The sequence below is a fragment of the Cervus canadensis genome, chromosome 8 (assembly GCF_019320065.1).
Source record: "Cervus canadensis isolate Bull #8, Minnesota chromosome 8, ASM1932006v1, whole genome shotgun sequence".
Taxonomy (NCBI): Eukaryota; Metazoa; Chordata; class Mammalia; order Artiodactyla; family Cervidae; genus Cervus; species Cervus canadensis.
In genome coordinates this window covers 1272569-1290024 of record NC_057393.1, presented here as the reverse complement: position 1 = coordinate 1290024, position 17456 = coordinate 1272569, and the positions used below count along the sequence as shown (strand labels likewise).

The window sequence follows — 17456 nt, the reverse complement described above, 5'->3', positions numbered from 1 at the left end:
ATTTTGCCACTTCTGAAAGCCAGCTGCTGAATGTTGTCTAAGATATAATTTTGCCTGTGGTTTATACCCCGTTATGTCATTAAAATTAGATCAGCGTGCTGAAGAGCTGAAAACATGTTCATTAGAAATTTTAAGTAATTGTGGGCTTATTAAAAGCCTTAAACTTTCCAAAAAGCGTAATCAAAACAACACCAGCGTTCACGTGCCCCCTGTCCGTGTCGTGGGAGTGGGAGCCGCCAGCAGGGAGCGATTTAAAGTGTCCAGCAGCGTATGTGACGGGGCCATCGTGCCTCGGCAGGTGTTTGGCAGCGTCTGGAGATCCTGAGGTTGTCACGCTTGAGGAGGGGGTGTCTAGGTTGGGAGACCGGGACGCTGCTAGACACCGTGCGGGCAGGACGGGCCCTCACAAAGCTGCCTGGTTCCGGCGCCTGCAGTGCTGAGGCTGAGCCCGACCAGCTGCCAAGCGGCAAGGCTGCTGACTGTCGGAGCAGAGTGTTGGGGGGAACGTGTGCACGTCTGCCTGGACGCCACCCCCACAGAGAGAAGACAGGTGAAGAAATGTGATGCTCATTTGACTTCCTGCTTGCTAAATTATATATTTTTTGTCTTGTTTTGAAGGCATTTGAAAACTTTGCTTTTAGAAAGAAATCCCATCAGAATGTTACCCGTGGAGCTGGGTAAGTGTTAACAAGCAGTGAAATGAAAGATGGGTTTAAATGCAGCCTTCCGCAGCCACCGGAACTCGCAGTGGACACACAGGCCCGCCCCCGCGTGGGGGACGCAGCCGATGCCGTCTGCTCTGGGCGCCGAGACGACGGGGCTCACGCAGGCTGCCACTGTCACGCTGACGTCCTGCATGTGCACACGTGTGTGAGCACTGCGGACGCGGGGCCCTGCGGTGCTCAGGGAGGGCGGCATCGGGGCTCTGTGGGCCCAGCGCCCTCCCAGTCCAGCTGCGTGCCCCCCTCGGCCAGCAGGGTCTCTGCTCACCCTTCTTTGCTTGCCTTGGGAGCTTTCCTACTCACCGCCCCTGCCCAGTACGTGTTTAAAGGCCTTCCTTTCAGACTCCAGCTAAGCTTCTGCATTTGCCTCCTCCCGTGTGTATTCTTGGTGACCTGGCATCTGGGGCTTAGCACAGTCCCGGAGGTTTATCCACGTGGGCGTGGATGCCGGGAGTGTGTCCGTCTCTGTTCACTTTCCCTGTGAAGGGTTCTTCCTCCTGCCCGGTTCCTGGGCTGCTCCTGCCAAGGCCCCATGCCTCCTGCCTCCCATGTGAGCTCTTGTCTTCGTGCATTCTGCTTTTAGGCGTGGACTGGATCCAGTGGACACTCTGTCTGCTTACCTTTCTCCCATGGTCACCCTCTGCTGCTCTTCACTTCTTCTTGAAGTTTCATCTTCCATCTGGGACAACTTTGTTGGCGGGAAGACCTTCTTTTGGGTCGCACTGAGTCTTGTGGTAAAGGATTATTGCTACTGGTCAGCCGTGAAGTCGTGTCTGGCTCTCTGTGACCTGGTGGGCTGCAGCACGCTGGGCCCCTCTGTCCTGCACTGACTCCTGGAGTTTGCTCAGATTCATGTCTGTTGGGTCGGCCATGCCATCCAATCATCTCATTGTCTGCCCCCTCAACCTCAGGCTTTCTCAAAGGCCATCTGCGTTTTTCCTTCGTTGTTGGAGGCTGTTCCGGCAAGTGTGGGAGCCAGCCTGTAGGGGCCGACTACTGTGCAGATGTCTGTGTTGTGTGGATTCCATCATCTGTTCAGACGTCAACAGTTTTGATAGAGGTACCATCTTCTTTTCTCTGGGTGCTTTAGAATGTTTCTTTTTCCGTTTGATTTTCAGTGGTTTGTCTGTGGTAGGCCTGCGTGTGGCTTTCTGTGTATTTACATTGCTTGGGGTTCACTGAGCTGCTTGAATCTGCGTATTGATGCCTTTCGTCAGATTTGGGGAATTCCAGGGCCGAGGTCGTTTCTCTGGGTGTTGTGTGTCCCGCATGCCTTTTCCTCGCATCCGGCACTCCTGACGGTTCTGGTTCTGGTTCTGACTCAGATGCCTCGAGTGCCCCCTTTCCCGGCTTCTGTCTCCCCTCTGCATCCCACCATCATGGACTCTCTGTTGGCCCGCCTTTGACTTCATCGGTTCTGTCTTTTGTGCCCAGTTTGCTGTTAAGCTCGTCTGTTTTGTTCAGTGGTTTTCACCTGGACTTGAGATTGTGTGTGTGGTGGGGCTGGGGGCGGGTATAATGACCAGTGCATGTTTTCAATGGTTACAGGCCAGTTTGTATTCTCTGTTCCTATGTGAGTCCATCCTGGCAGGCTTTCCTTTTATCTGGGGTCTTGAAGGACAGTTTGGGTGGGCTCAGACGCTCCCTGCCTTCTGCCACCATTGCTCGTGACAAGAACTCAGCCGTTGACCTTGTGGTGTTGTTCAGTCACTCATTCGTGTCCAGCTCTTTGCAACCCCGTGATCTGCAGCACGCCAGGCCTCCCTGTCCTCCTCTATCTCCTGGAGCTTACTCAAACTCATGTCCATCGAGTCGGTGATGCCATCCGACCATCTCATCCTCTGTTGTCCCCTTCTCCTCCTGCCTTCAATCGTTTTCAGCATCAGGGTCTTTTCCAATGAATCAGTTATTTGCATCCAGTGGCCAAAGTGTTGGTGCCTTAGCTTTGGCATCAGTCCTTCTAATGAATATTCAGGACTGATTTCCTTTAGGATGGACTGGTTTGATCTCTTTGCTGTACAAGGGACTCTCAAGAGTCTTCTTCAGCACCACGGTTTGAAAGCATCAGTTCTTTGGTTCTCAGCCTTCTTTATGGTACAACTCTCACATCCATGCATGACTACTGGAAAGACCAGAGCTTGTGGCTGGTCGCTTTGCGTAATGACTTGTTTCCGAGGTTATTTTCTGGGTCTTTCAGGAATCGCACCGAGACGTTCCTCGTGTGAACCCCTTTGAGCGTCCTGAGAGTGTAGATTAGCGTCTGTCGTCACCTCCAGGGCCGTTTTGGCCGTGGTCTCCTCGGGTGACCCCTCTGCTCCTTTCTGCGTCTGCTCTCCTTACACACGTGTTTGCACACCTGCCGTTGTTCCACAGTCTCTGGAGGTTCCACTCTGGTTTTAACCCTTTCTCCTCTGTGATCTTCGGATGGAGACTCTGTGCTCCTCCATCTTCAAGTTCACTTACTGTCTCTTCTCCATCTCACGCCTGCTGCTGAGTCCCTCCAGATTTTCATCGCAGTCTTCGTAATTTTCAACTCTAAAACTTCCACTTGCTTCTTTTGTGTAGTTTCTACTTTTTATTGACATTTGTTGAGTCATTTTACATTTTCCTTTAATCATTTAAACATGGATTGTTGGTTGTTGTTTTTTTTTTCATTTCTTTGAACACATTTAAAATGACTGTTTTGAAGTTTCTGTGTGCTAAATCCGGCACCTGGACCAACTGGAAGACAGTTTCTTCCGACTGTGTGTTTCCTGAGTATACGTCCCGTTCTCCTCCTCCTCCTTCTTTTCTATATGACCTGTAGTTTTGCTGTTGTTGTTGAAAATAGGTCTTTGAGATAGCATATGACAGCATCTTTGTATTTTGGTTTTCACCTGAGGGCTGCGGTTGCCGCTTCTGTTTGCATATTTAATTTCTAACCACCATGGTCTTCATCTGCAGAACCCGTCTCCCCTGCAGAGTTTTTTTTTGGGGGGGGAGCAGATCTCAGGCACCTGTCGTGACCTTTCGCCCCAGATCCTCGGCAGGCTTTCTCTCCTTCGTGCTGGGGGCCGGGCTGCCCTGACCGCCGGCTCCCGCTGGGCGGCGGGCGCCGCCGGCTCTGCTCTCCTGCAGGGAGCGTGACCACCCTGAGGGCCCTGGGCCTGCGGCACTGCCCCCTGGAGTTCCCGCCGCAGCTCGTGGTGCAGAGGGGGCTGGTGGCCATCCTGACCTTCCTGCAGATCTGCGCGGCCGAGCACGCGGCGCCCCGAGACGGCTCCCCTCGAGGTGGGTGGCGCGCTTGTTAGGACGCTCTGACGCCGGTGCTCTGTAACCCCGGGGCCCCAGGGAGTCACGCGGGCTAAGGGCGCCCGGCGCGTCCCCTGCCCAACTCACAGACCTGTGCTCACTCGGAGCCGTGTGTCTTCATGGTTCCGTGTGCGTGGGTTTGCATCCTCGGTGCCCGTCACTGAGCTTGTCGAGGGTGGGTTTGGCTAAAAGCCCACTGGGGTGGTTCAGACGAAGCTGTCCTCACCTGCAAGCCCCCACGGAGGTGACCACCCCAGGAGTCACTTAAAAATGCACCAAAGGACCAGTCAGAGCGGTGGTTTCCATTGTCATGCACTAGTTGTCCCCATGCCGCATGGGGTGATGCTCAGCGTTCACTTACAGTGCCTGCGTCCGGCCCGTTTGCTCGACTTTAAACCCCCTCTGCTGGCATCTCTGCTCCTGTTTGGTGGTGTGACGGGTCCAGTTTGCCTCTTTGACGCTGAGTCAATTGTCTGTCCACAAGCAAATTGGACACATGTGCTCATTTCTTGTCACTTCTTAAGACTTTTTAAAGCAGGTCTTTGCCCATTTTGAAAACTGTTTTTCTTCAAAAAACAAAAGAACACCGACCCCCAGCACCGGTCCCCAGTGGTCGGGACCAGGCCGTCCTGGGCTCACACGAGCCACGCCCGGTGCAGCCGCAGTGCACCCCGCTGGGCCGCCCTCGGGTTCCCGCGGTAGGAGACCCGGGCCAGGGTTCCGAAGGGCAGGTGCCGTCCTGCTAGCCTGTGAGTCCAGGTGTCCACCCGCCCACCTTCCACGGTCTCCCCAGAGCACGGGAGAGCAGCCTCCACTTCAGGAAACACTGTTGTGACATATTGTTTAGAATTTAACATTTTATTGTGCAGTTAAAACTCATCATCTTTCAGTCCCATTGTATTTTTTATTTGTATTTTTACAAAGAGAGCTCTATTGGTTCTAACGTGATAGATACATGATCACCTGGGGAAAAGGGTAGAAAATAGCTGAATAAATTAGGCCAAAAAGCTGAAGATGAATTCATCTTATACCAGAAGGTAACTTGGACGCGCAAAGCTGTCTCAATGTGTTGAAGAACGCCAGGGGCCGCTGGGTCTGGGTGTGTGCCTCAGGCTGAGGCTGGGCTTGGTGGGCGAGCCCCCCAGTCCGAGCCCACAGCAGGCCCAGGCCCCCTGTCTGTCTGTCAGTCGGCACATCAGGTCCTGCCCCGCCAGAACGGAGGCCGTGTGAGGCCAGATGACCCCCGTCTGCGGGATTCTGTGGCCCTAACGCCCGATGCAGGGTCTGGTGCACCTCGGGATGAATATGTTTGGGGCCAGTTTTCTCACTAGACTTTCCTAGAGATCAAAGTGTCTAAAGTCAGCAGAAGCGCTGCAATAAAATATCACAGGTGTGTGGGCTGAGCATCAGTTAGAAGCAGATACTAGAAGGTCTACATGGGGAAGGTATCTTCATTTATACAGACTTGTGTGGAGTGAGGGCCTGGGGCACAGAGATCCCCCCGCCCACCCTACACAGGGAGCCCCCAGCCTCCTCTGTGCAGGGACCACCCCCAGCCCTCTCTGTGGGAGAGGCCTCCAGGCTGCGTGCGTCTCGGGCTTGGAGCTGCAATCTACTAAAACGGCCTTTTGTTCGCTGTCCGTTTCCCCAGTTAAAAAGATGACCGTAAGGGATCTGCCACAGCCCATGTTGGACTTATCCAAAGAGTGCATGACGAACAAAGAAACCATTGGTTCTCAGGAGCCAAAGGGAAGCATGGTAACAGAAAAGGCAGACTCTTTCCCACCTGTTGAAACACTAGACCTGCTCAGGCCCGGGAGGTCCACCGAGACCCCAGAGAACTGGCCAAGCGAGGAGGAGATCCGGCGGTTCTGGAAGCTGCGGCAGGAGATCGTGGAGAATGAGCAGGCGGGGGCGCTGGGGAACCAGCTCCTGCCGGTGGAGCTGCCCCCCAACCTCAGGGCCGCGCTGAGCTCCAAGGGGAAGCCGCTCCCCCACCCGAGGCCCCTCTTCAGGTGAAGGCAGGAGGCGAGGCTGGACGCGGTCCCCGCAGGTCGTCACGTTTTTCTGCGAGGCCCTAACGTTACGATGTCAGGTGGACGTGTGTCCACGTCGTCATCCCGAGACGTGGCAGGTGCCAGCCCCCGGTTAGGGTTCAAGTTACCCCGACGGTGCGGGGGGGAGGCCAGGGAAACAGGCTCAGAGCAAGAGGTTACGTGAGAGAAAAACTCAGACGCCGTGTGCGTGTGCCCGGCATGTGTGTGCACGGTCTGCATACGTGTGTGGATGTGTGTGTGCAGAGAGAACATGACCCAGTAACACTGGCGAACACAGCTCATACGTCGGCACGGGCAGTGACGTCACGTCCAGGGCACGGACGTGGTCCGCGGTCACTCGTCTGCGGCCCTGTGGACTGTGTGGACACGCGAGTCTGTGGTGAAAGTCTGCAGTGAGGCTGTGAGCACCAGCCCATCTGAGCTGACAAGGCTGCGCTGGGCGCAGCTGGAAAACAGACGAGAGCGTAGACCCCCAAGCAAAAGGGGCACGTGTTCACTGCATCGTCGCTGTAGGTTTGAGAATTTCTCAGAGGAAAGCATCGTTGGAGGGTCACTGCCTGGCCGTGGCCCTGGGCTCACAGCGCAGGGCTCCCCGGCAGAGGCCCGATGGCCTAGTTCATCTAGGTCCACGCCCACCTTTTCCTGCAGCGGCAGTCTCACCTGGTCTCAGGTGTCTCACAGTCGTGACCTGGCCTGGGGAGGGGGTGGAGGCCCTGCCCACCAACAGAGACAGTCGTGGCTTCCACAGGCAGCCGCCCGCGGCCCCGCGCTCACCCCCGAGCCCGTCTCGGGCTGCGTGACGTGCTCGGCTGACGACCTCGTGTCGTCGTAGGATGAAGGTGCCCTCTTTCCAAGGCGTCCTGCCCGAGCTGGACTCCGCCCAGCAGGCCCTGGTCCGTGCCAGCCAGCTGGGGGAGAGCAGGGGCCTGGCCCTCCGGGAGCTGCGGGAGAGGCAGGCTCAGGAGCAGAGCCAGAGGTGAGTTTGGGGGGGCAGGTTGGGGGGGTGCCGGGGTCAGGGCGGGGGAGTGCCTGGGATCAGGGAGGGGGGCCCCGGGGTTGGGGCAGGGCCTCCCAGGGTCGGGGCTGGGGGAGTGCCGGGGTCTTGGCTTCACTGGAAGCCGCCATGGTGTCCCCCGTGGCTGGGCACGGCCCCTCGTCTGCTGCTGGCCTGTGTCCCCCTCTGCTTCCTTATTCTCCCCAGTCCGTCCTCTCCTGTTCGTCACTGGCTCACAGGCCTTTTTCAAGGCAAGTTGCTTACAGTAGCCTGCTGTCCGTGGGCTCATCCTGCCCCTACCCCGGGGTCTGGGCTGACTTGGTCGGCCTCGAGGCGGGTCACCTTGGTCCCGTCCTTACTGTCCGCCCTCTGCCCTCCAGCCCCGCCAACCGCCCGTCTCCAGTGCACCCTGGGCCCCCAGAGACCGCCTAGCACGGACGGACTGCCTCCAGCGTGCTCGGGTGCCCCCACCCTCTGGTTTGGCCGGTGGGGGGTCCGGCAGGAGGTCAGTGGGGCGGGGGAGAGGGAGGACAGAGTCTGTCCGCCCCCCACCCCCGGGGCTGCAGTGGGCACAGCCCCTCCTCCTAGCAGGGCCCGCTCTGCCCCTGCGGTCCCGCCCCTGTCTTGTAAATTGTCTGAATAAACCTCCTGAAATCAGCCCACCTGAGTGTCTTCTCTCAGGACCCTCAGGTGTAGAGGGTTCGTGTGCTGGTCCCAGCTCGGACGTGCTTTTCTAGTAGGGTTCCGTCGCCCTCAGGGAAAGGCCGGTGCTGCAAGGCGCTCAGACTGGGGCAGGGAACACGGCGTCCCCGCCCAGGGCCCCGCACCCCGTGACTGACAGCGCGGCTGAGCGAGACGGTGTGGCCTGGGCTCCCCTGGGCCGCCCTCCCGTCACCCGGGTGTCTGTCCACCTGCGTGCCGCATGGAGCCTGTTGCGCGCCCCCTAAGGCCCCCGGCCCCTCCCCATCCAGGCAGGTCTGCAGGGGTGGCTGCCCACCCTCCTCCCGAGCACCTCTGCCTCCGTCGCCCACGGCCCCACCCTGCGTGGCACAGCTTCCTGTGGGCAGCGGCTTGGGGCTGGTGGGCAGCCCCGCAGGGGAGGAGGGCTCCGTGCAGGTGCAAAGGGGGCGCCTGGCCCCTGGGAGGCTGGGGGGGAGGACAGCCAGCCTCTCACCAGGCCTAGGGATGAGCAGGCCGGTGAGGGGTCCCAGGATGGCACAGCCCCCCGAGGAGGGTGCGGGGCAGTGACACCCTCTCCGGGAGGACCCAGGCCTAAGCTGCAGGAGGAGTAAGGAGTGAGCTCTGGGGAGGGGGTCTGAGCACCCACAGGGAGCTCCTGGGAGGCGGGCGGCGGGGCTGCAGGGGGCGAAGTGCTCTGCTTGGAGCACCAAAGCCTGTGCCACCCTCAGGCTGGAGCCCAGGACAGAGGCCTTGAAGGGTGCCAGCCAGGAGCCCAGGAGGGCCCAGCCCCGTGACCCTGAGGACGGAGGGGATCTGGCCCCTCTGGGCGGGGGCCCAGGCTGCAGGGAGGGGCAGGCGAGTCTGGGAGGGCTCTGCCCCTAGACGAACTGGAGAGCCAGGTCTGGGGGCCGGAAGGGGATGCCCCAGGGACAGGCACCCGGAAGAGTCAGGACGTGGTTCAAACAGGCGAGTGGCCGCCTGGGCTGGAGAGATAGTGTCCAGAGCCGGAGTTCGGCGGGTGAAGCCCTGGGCCTAGCCGTCCCAGCGCCACAGCCGCAGCCCAGGGCTCTGTTCAGCCAGGGAGCTCCCGGGCGTGGTGCCCGGCACGCGTGGAGGCATCGAGCCCCGGGCATCATCAGGGGTTGTGGTGCAGCGGGTGATACGCTATCAACAGCCCAGCCATGGGCGCCGGGCAGCAGAGACGGGGCTCAGGGGTCGGAGAGCGAGCGGGCTGGCGGCTAGGCGGCCCCCGGGGCTGCGTGCAAACCCGTGAATGCCCGAGGCCTTGGCTCTGGAGCTCGCGGCCCCAGCTGGGCCTTCCTGGAAAGAGTCCTGGTGCCTCAGCGGGCAGGAGCTGGCCAGAGCCGGGCTGGTCCCTGCCGGGAGGCCCAGACAGACTCAGAGGCGCCAAGCGCTGCCCAGGAGGCCCGGGTGTCCGGCCGGCGTCTGTCCTCTGGGCGGAGGGGGGGGGCCCGGAGTGACGGGCTTTTGTGTGAAGCTCTAGAAGTGACCGTAGAAACGCTGGTGAGAGCCGCCTTACCCACAGCACTCAGGTTCTGCTCCCCCCACCCCTCCCCCAGAGACAAGCCAGAGCTGCAGAAGTGGAGGGAGCGTGCCCAGAGGAGGAGAAGGCCAGAGGAGCCCGGGGGCCTGCCGGGCCCTCGCCTGCGGAGGGACCCGGTACGTGGCGGGTCGGGGAGGGCACGCCCGCGGAGGGGAGAGAGGCGCCCCCGCGGAGGGGATGGGGCGCCCCCACGGAGGAACCCGGTACGTGGGGGGACGGGGAGGGGGAGGAACCCGGTAGGTGGGGGGTGGGGGGGCCCCGCAGAGGAGAGGGGGCGCGCCCACGGAGGGGAGAGAGGTGCCCCTGCGGAGGGGAGGGGGCGCCCGCGGAGGGGAGGGGGCACACCCGTGGAGGGGAGGGGGCGCCCCGCGGAGGGGAGGGGGCCCTGCGGAGGAACCCCGGAGCCCGGTGGCGCTGCTGGGTGAGCGGGCTGCGTCCAGGTACCCGCGCGAAGGCGGCCTGCCTTGCAAAGCCCGTCAGCTCGCCGTCCTGTTCCTCTGCCAGCCATGACCTCCCGCAGAAAACAGAGACCACCAGCTCGTCCACCCTGTCCGGGCCTCCGCCGGCCGCCCCCCTGCAGCCGTGCTGCCCGGCCTCCTTGGAGCTCCCTGTGGGTGCTCAGACCCCTTCCCGGAAGATCACCCCTCACTCCTCCTGCAGCTCAGGAGGGTCCTCCCGGAGCAGGCGTCTCTGCCCTGCACCCTCCTCCCGGAGCAGGCGTCTCTGCCCTGCACCCTCCTCTGGGGGTTGTGCCGTCCTGGGACCTCCCTCCCACCGGGCTCCTCATTCCCAGGCCCAGTAAAAGGCTGGCTGTCCTCGCCCCCCCATCCCTCCCACGGGCCATCCCGAGGCCCGGTGGGTCCTTGCTTGCACCTGCCAAGCACCCCCAAGCGTCTCCGTTCTGGCGCCCAGGCCTCATCACCTGCTCTGCTGGGGGCAGCCTTGTGTCTGCAGCCCCCACCCCTGTGTGTGAGACCCCAGTAATGAAGGCACTCTGCCCCTGCCCAGGGCCCCAGGGCCTCCCTGCAGCACCCCAGGTGTGTCCTCAGAGCGGGGTGGGGCTGGTGGCCGTCTACCTTGACCTGCACAGGCTCCTGGCTCCAGGCAGCCGGTGGCCAGACTGTGCGGGTCGTGCTGGCCTATTGTCCCTCTGGAGTCCCTTGGCCTCACCTGCTCCCTTCCATAGGCACTCGGCCCGCCAGCATGCTGATCCGGCAGCAGACGGGCTCGCGATGGCGGGCTCAGGGCCCCCAGGCTGGACTCTGGTCCACAGTCCAGGCCACGGACCACGAGCCCGGCAGCAGACCTCCTCCCCTCCCCCGGGGCCCCAGAGGCCCATTTCCCCTCCACCTGCCCCCCGGCCCGCCGCAGCCTCTTCATGCAGATGAGGGCGCCCCCCCCCCCCAACACAGAGCGGATTGTCAAGGTGACCCCTAGAGACCAGGGCCCCACTGCGGGGCTGGATTTAGGCCTCGTTGTGGCCGTCGGATGGGGAGCCTCCATGAGTCACGTGTGCCTGAGTGCCCGTGACAGACCACGTGCCGTCTGGACCGTGGTTAAGCGTGCGGCTCAGGGGCACTTAGCGCCGTCCCGGCACTCTACAAGCACCACCTCGCCCACCTGCAGGGCCTTTCTGGCTTCCCAGCCTGCGGCTCTGTCCCCGTGCAGCGCTGGCTCCCCAGCCCCTGACCCCCACCCTGTCTGTGTCTGACTCCTGGGACCCCCGTGAGTGAGGGCACCCTGTGTGTGCGCCGCGGCGGTCATTTCAGGGTCCAGCGCGTCCTCAAGGCTCGTCGGCATCATGGCCTGTGTTGAAATCCCTTCCTCTTGGGGGCCGAGTGACGTTCCGCGTGTGGACAGGCACTTTGCTTCTCTGTCCATCCAAGCACAGGCACTGAGTCACTCCCCCACGGGGCGGCCGTGGCCCAGGTCGCGGTATTTGCGCGCTCAGGCATGTGTTGCTGGGGCTCACTGCCTCTTTGCATGCTTCCCTCCAGCTGGAAATGACTTCCGTGATGTCGTGCAAGAAGAAGCTTGTCCCATTCTGTATATTTTGTATATCACGGAGAAATACGGCATCTCGTCACTCCGTTACTAGGGTTCATAGCATAGGAATTGAAGAGTGTCTGTAAACCAGGAGTAGCACTTTGCCTTCTAAGTTAAATGTAACAACTCTGAAACTAAAAATAGGAAGCTAAAAGTGGAAGTATTTTTCATGGCCTAAAATAACTATAATCAAAGTCAAACATGGGGAGATTATTTGTGACTTATATTTGTAACAAAAGATTAACATCTAATATATAAGGAAAAACCAGAAATAGATTTTTTTTTTTTTTCTTTTTTTTTTTTCAGAAATAGATTTTTTAAAGAGTGCAGTAGACAAACAGGCCAAGGATAGGACAGGCAGGTTGCAGACGACGCCCGGGTGGCAGAAAATCCAGAGGAGACGCCCGTGTCTCGGGGCTCCAGCTGTGAACGGCGGCCAGCATGCTCGGGGCAACCTAGAGAGACGGGGCTGCAGAGGGCCGGCTGCAGGCCATCCGCTTCCAGGAGCATGTCCAGGAGATTTAAAGACACTAAATTGTTGGGAGACTTCTGGGGGCCTGTCTCAGAGAAGGAAAAGCAATTGTGTGGCAGGCCTGTAGGTGGAAAGCCTGTTAGTGGCCCTCAGCGTCATCTGCAGGGGTGAGCGTAGGCAGGGGGCTCCATCCATTGCATCCCTCGTTCTGGCAAGCTTGGCGGAGGGGCCGGGCTGGGGACATGAGGGGACACGGGGGTGCCGGGCCTCCTAGGGCCTGGCCTCCTAGGGCGGGGGTCGCCAGCGTCCTGTCCACTGCCCGCACGGGTCAGGAAGCTTCCTCTGGCCCAGGCAGGGGCCCGAGCCTCGTGACTCATCACCCACTCTTTAGAAAGCGTGGTGTCCTCGTTTTTCATCATGCTCTGAACCCAGCGGCTTTGTCAGTGACCTTGGAGTCCACGCGCTGTGCTCTGGCAACATGGTGCTGGGGTGCGGCCGGAATCACACCCTTTGTGTCTTAAAGGTAAAAGCAGGCGTCTGCGTCTAAGAAACCCCACTGGACCCAGCGCTTGTCCGGGGGCCGCGGCAGGCGGGCCTGACCCGTGGTCCTGTGTGTGCAGCACCCCACCTCCCAGGCAGGAGGTTCCGATTCCGCTGGTCTGCGCAGCAGCTGTCCCAGCGTGGGTGGGAGTGGGGGGGAGGGGAGAAGCTGGCCGGCTCCCCCCGCCCCCCAGCCTCCCCCGGCCTGAGGCTCCTTCTGAGGTCAGGCCGGTGCTGCTGGGCTGGAGCTGGTGACGCAGGTGGCCGGCCTGGTGACCCACTTAGAGGTGACCTGGCAGATTAGCCCTGCGTGAACCTCCCCCTCCGCGCCGCCCCGGCGCCCCCCGCAGCCTTCTCCCATCTGAGACTCACCCAATCCCTGCAGCAGCTGTGCGCCCCGACACACACACAGACGCACTCGCACACTTCACAGACGCAGACGCACTCGCACACTTCACAGACGCACTTGCACACTTCACACAGACGCACTTGCACACTTCAGACACAGACGCACTTGCATGCTTCACACAGACGCACTTGCACACTTCAGACACAGACGCACTTGCACACTTCAGACACAGACGCACTTGCACACTTCACAGACACAGACGCACTTGCATGCTTCACACAGACGCACTTGCACACTTCACAGACAGACGCTCTTGCACACTTCAGACACAGACGCACTTGCACACTTCACACAGATGCACTTGCACACTTCACAGACACAGATGCACTTGCACACTTCACAGACACAGACGCACTAGCACACTTCAGACACAGACGCACTTGCACACTTCACAGACACAGACACACTTGCATGCTTCACACAGACGCACTTGCACACTTCACAGACAGACGTGCTTGCACACTTCACAGACGTACTTGCACACTTCACAGACACAGATGCACTTGCATGCTTCACACAGACGCACTTGCACACTTCAGACAGACGCGCTTGCACACTTCACAGACGTACTTGCACACTTCACAGACACAGACACACTTGCATGCTTCACACAGACGCACTTGCACACTTCAGACACAGACGCACTTGCATGCTTCACACAGACGCACTTGCACACTTCAGACACAGACGCACTTGCACACTTCACAGACACAGATGCACTAGCACACTTCAGACACAGACGCACTTGCACACTTCAGACACAGACGCACTTGCACACTTCACAGACACAGACGCACTTGCATGCTTCACACAGATGCACTTGCACACTTCAGACACAGACGCACTTGCACACTTCACAGACACAGATGCACTAGCACACTTCAGACACAGATGCACTTGCACACTTCAGACACAGACGCACTTGCACACTTCACAGACACAGATGCACTAGCACACTTCAGACACAGACGCACTTGCACACTTCACAGACACAGACGCACTTGCATGCTTCACACAGACGCACTTGCACACTTCAGACACAGACGCACTTGCACACTTCACACAGATGCACTTGCACACTTCAGACACAGACGCACTTGCAAACTTCACAGACGCACTTGCACACTTCACAGACACAGACGCACTTGCACACTTCACACAGACGCACTTGCACACTTCAGACAGACGCACTTGCACACTTCACAGACAGACGCTCTTGCACACTTCACAGACACAGACACACTCGCACACTTCTTTACACACACACAGTCCCTGCAGCAGCTGTGCACTGACTCACACACTTCATGTGCAGTCACACAGACACATGCACAGTCTCTGCAGCAGCTGTGCCCCCGACACAGACACACACTCACACACTTCACACACAGACACACACAGTCCCTGCATCAGTGGTGCGCCCTGATGCACACACAGACTCACACACTTCACACACACACGCGCTCGCGTACTTCAGATGCACAGGTCTAAGCTCCCTGGGTTGGGGGTTGGCTTGGTTCTCAGGGCTCCGGGGGGCGGGGGCAGCTGCAGGCAGCGCCAGGTGACGGCTCTGGCATGTTGCCACTCGCGTCCCGGTTCAGGGCTGCAGGGCCCCCAGCTTGTAGCCCTGATGGCAGAAATCTTCCAGGTCCCCGCCAGGAGGAAACCGCTGCAGGATGGCTGGGGGGGAGGTGCAGGGGCACCCCAGCAGAGCAGCTTCTCTTGTCGCAGAGCCCGGGCTCTGGGTGTCAGGCTTCAGGAGCCGTGGCTCTCCGGCCTTCCAGCACGTGGGCCTCAGTAGCTGCGGCACACGGGCTTAGCTGCCCCGTGGCATGTGGACCGCCCCCCCAGACCAGGGATCAAACCCGTGTTCTCTGCACTGGCCGGTGGATGCCTGTCTGCTGTCCAGCCAGGGAAGGCCTAAGCAGTCTGCGGATCCTTACAGAACCACGCAGCTTTTATCCTGCCTCCCTGGCACCCGCTCAGGGCCCCTCCGCCCAGAAGAACCTGTCACGGCTGCTTCCGGGGAGGACTGAGAGGGCGTCCTGCTAGAGACACTGGACGGTCACCATCGGAGCTTGTGGGGTCCCTGAGGGCAGTCGAAGCTCACCGGCCATGGTTCGGGAGGCACGGGGCTAGTTAGGGGACACCCCTGAGCCCCGCCATACCTGCACACTTGTGGGGGGCCGTAAGCTCACGTGGAGCCACAGACAGAGGTCTGTCTCTGTCGGAAAAGCTGGCTTTGCTGCTTCTGGCACGTTTTGAAAGCCTGTTTTGTGCTGGTTCATCGTGTCATTGATCCAAGCCGATGAGTCTGTAATTCAGGCTTTCTGACTGCAAGGCGTCTTCTGCTTCCCCACTTTATTAGTCAGGCATGAGCCCGCACGTCAGCCTGACTTACGGATCAAACAGTCAGGTGTGCTGTGCCCACACCCGGCTGGGCCGCCGAGCAGCCGTCTTCTCACCTATGTCCTGCGCTGTGGCCTCGCCCCCGCTCGGGCCCGCGCCGGCCGAGGGTTGGGACCCCAGCGTGAGGGGCACGAGCGTGCTGTGCCCAGCGGCTGCCTTGGTGTCAGCAGCTGTTTTCCTGAAAGGATCTTGCTGCGTCTTCCAGGGGGCGGCAAAGATGGCCTTTGCCACGGACCTGAGAGAGAACGGGAAAATACCGAAGAATTTGCCTGGAAAAGTGAAACAAAGCAAAGAAAAACCGCTGCAAGCATGTCAGGAAATGAGGTTGGTAACCTCGTTGGTAACCGGGCATGATTCTGTCCCCCTAGACACGCCCCCTCCGCCCGCCCTGACCCCGGCGGTCCCTGGGCCCCTCCGGCCTGGCCAGGGGCGCTCACCTCTCCCAGCCCAGCCCTGCCCCCTCCACAGCTCTGGTCCGAGGGCACTGGAGGAAGGTGGTTGTGCTGTGACCTGTGGGTGGCAGAGGGCTCGTTCGTCCCTCATCCTGGAAACTGGGAAAGTGTCATGGGTCCGTCGGTGAGGTTAAGGCAGCCACGTGGGGGTCTCACCTGCAGCTGAGGAGTTGGTGGGGGGTGCTCGCACATCTGGGATCCCATGTTGCCCCCGTGGCCCCTTAACAAGCCCACAGCCGGCCACATCTGTGCACAGACACCCCACCCCGTGGGTAGGACTTCCCAGGAGCTGGGGTCTGAGATGAGGGCAGTCAGGCCCCTCACCAGGGGGTCTGTCCTGAGGGCTCAGGTGGCCACTGTGCTGGGGTGGGGGGTCTCAGGGGTGTGCCCCAGGGCCTGCCACCCTCCCCACTGCGCTCCTGATGTCCTGAGGGGGACACGGCCCCAGGCCTCGCTAAGCAGACCCTCCAACGTCACCCCCGAGGCCATGCTCTGTTCCTCGCTGAGGAATTATTAAAACCGTGTGTTCCCGCTGGAAACAGACACCCCCTCCTTCAGGAGGCGCTGCTTGCAGGTCCGCGGTGTGTAACGTCTCACGTGAACCTGAGGGTTTAAAGCAGAGCAGGTCCAGCAGGAGGGGGCACGGGAGGCGGCCCGTCCCCGGGGGGCGGGCACCCGAGGCGGGGGAGCTGCCCCTCCCGGCGGGGGGACAGGAGGCGCTCCGGGGTGGGTGGGCGAGCGGCTCTGTCCCCCCGCACCCGGTCCCCGCAGTGGCCTCCGAGGGCAGATTCTGGCGGAGACGCTGAAGCCACAGGCCCAGCAGCTGCACGCGCGGAGGAGCAGGTTCCGGGGGCTGGCGCCCCTCGAGGACGTCGGGAGGGCCACCCGAGACGTGGAGATGGTGAGTGTCCATTGAAACCCGGAGGGAACCACACAGGCTCTGACCTTGGGGTTTCCCTGGGTCACAGGGTCGGAGGGCAGGAAGGAAGCGGAAGCAGCAGATCCTGAATGGACGAGCCTGGGGGTCTCCCTGGTGCTGTCCTGGGGGAGGGGTCTCGGGGGGGGTAAGGGAATGTGGGAGGTGGGACAGAAGGGAGACCCCTGAACGATGCACGCCAGCCCTCTGACAGGAGGGGGCTGCTCCAACACTGGCCCCCTGGCCCCCTCACTCTCCATCTCACCGTTTCCTGGTCCAGACTCTGTGAGGTGGGGAATGGGGAGGAAGGGAGACCCTCAGCAGAGGGGGCTGAGGCTTGTGGGGTGGGGGGTGGGGGAAGGGAGACCCCCCAGCACAGGGGACTGAGGCTCGTGGGGCGAGGGATGTGGGGGGGAAGAACCCCAGCAGAGGGGGCTGAGGCTTGCAGGGTGGGGGCTGGGGGATGGAAGGGAGACCCCCAGCACAGGGGGCTGAGGCTTGCAGGGTGGGGGCCGGGGGGTGGAAGGGAGACCCCCAGCAGAGGGGGCTGAGGCTTGGGGGGTGGGGGGTGGGGGTAGGGAGACCCCCAGCACAGGGGACTGAGGCTTGCAGGTCGTGGGGGGCCCTCCCCTTCGGGGGCAGCTCCAGGCCCAGGGCACAGGCTCTGCCCCCACCGTGCCTCTGCGTCCGGGCTGACCTGACTCCTCTCTGTCCCCAGGCCCGGAGGCTGCATGATGAAGTCCTGAAGCTGAAACTGAGGTCGACCTTGAACAGAAACCACCAGTGCGCTGCTCTGCCCAGGAGCCTGTCGCTCAGGCCGGCTGCGTCCCAGAATATATTTTTTAACCCAAAGTATTAAGAATCTGAAGACGTTTACAGACACTACTGAGAGAGGGTCTTCTCACC

General features: G+C 60.7%; 1 protein-coding gene across 9 annotated transcripts in view; it reads left to right on the top strand.

The window, feature by feature from the left end:
* The window catches only part of LRRC27 (leucine rich repeat containing 27), a 25543-nt gene extending 8087 nt beyond the window's left edge, over positions 1-17456 (top strand). For 4 of the 9 annotated variants that reach the window (XM_043476730.1, XM_043476731.1, XM_043476729.1 and 1 more), the window contains exons 4-11: positions 619-677; positions 3840-3992; positions 5665-6028; positions 6903-7046; positions 9326-9425; positions 15388-15506; positions 16406-16535; positions 17269-17456. In XM_043476730.1, the coding sequence (XP_043332665.1) occupies positions 619-677; positions 3840-3992; positions 5665-6028; positions 6903-7046; positions 9326-9425; positions 15388-15506; positions 16406-16535; positions 17269-17409 (1210 nt within the window). In that variant the 3' untranslated portion in view covers positions 17410-17456. Of the gene's footprint in view, positions 1-618; positions 678-3839; positions 3993-5664; positions 6029-6902; positions 7047-7271; positions 7316-7444; positions 7723-9325; positions 9513-9813; positions 10213-15387; positions 15507-16405; positions 16536-17268 lie in introns of those variants that run through there. The other 5 variants (XM_043476734.1, XM_043476735.1, XM_043476733.1 and 2 more) reach the window with 5 other exon arrangements.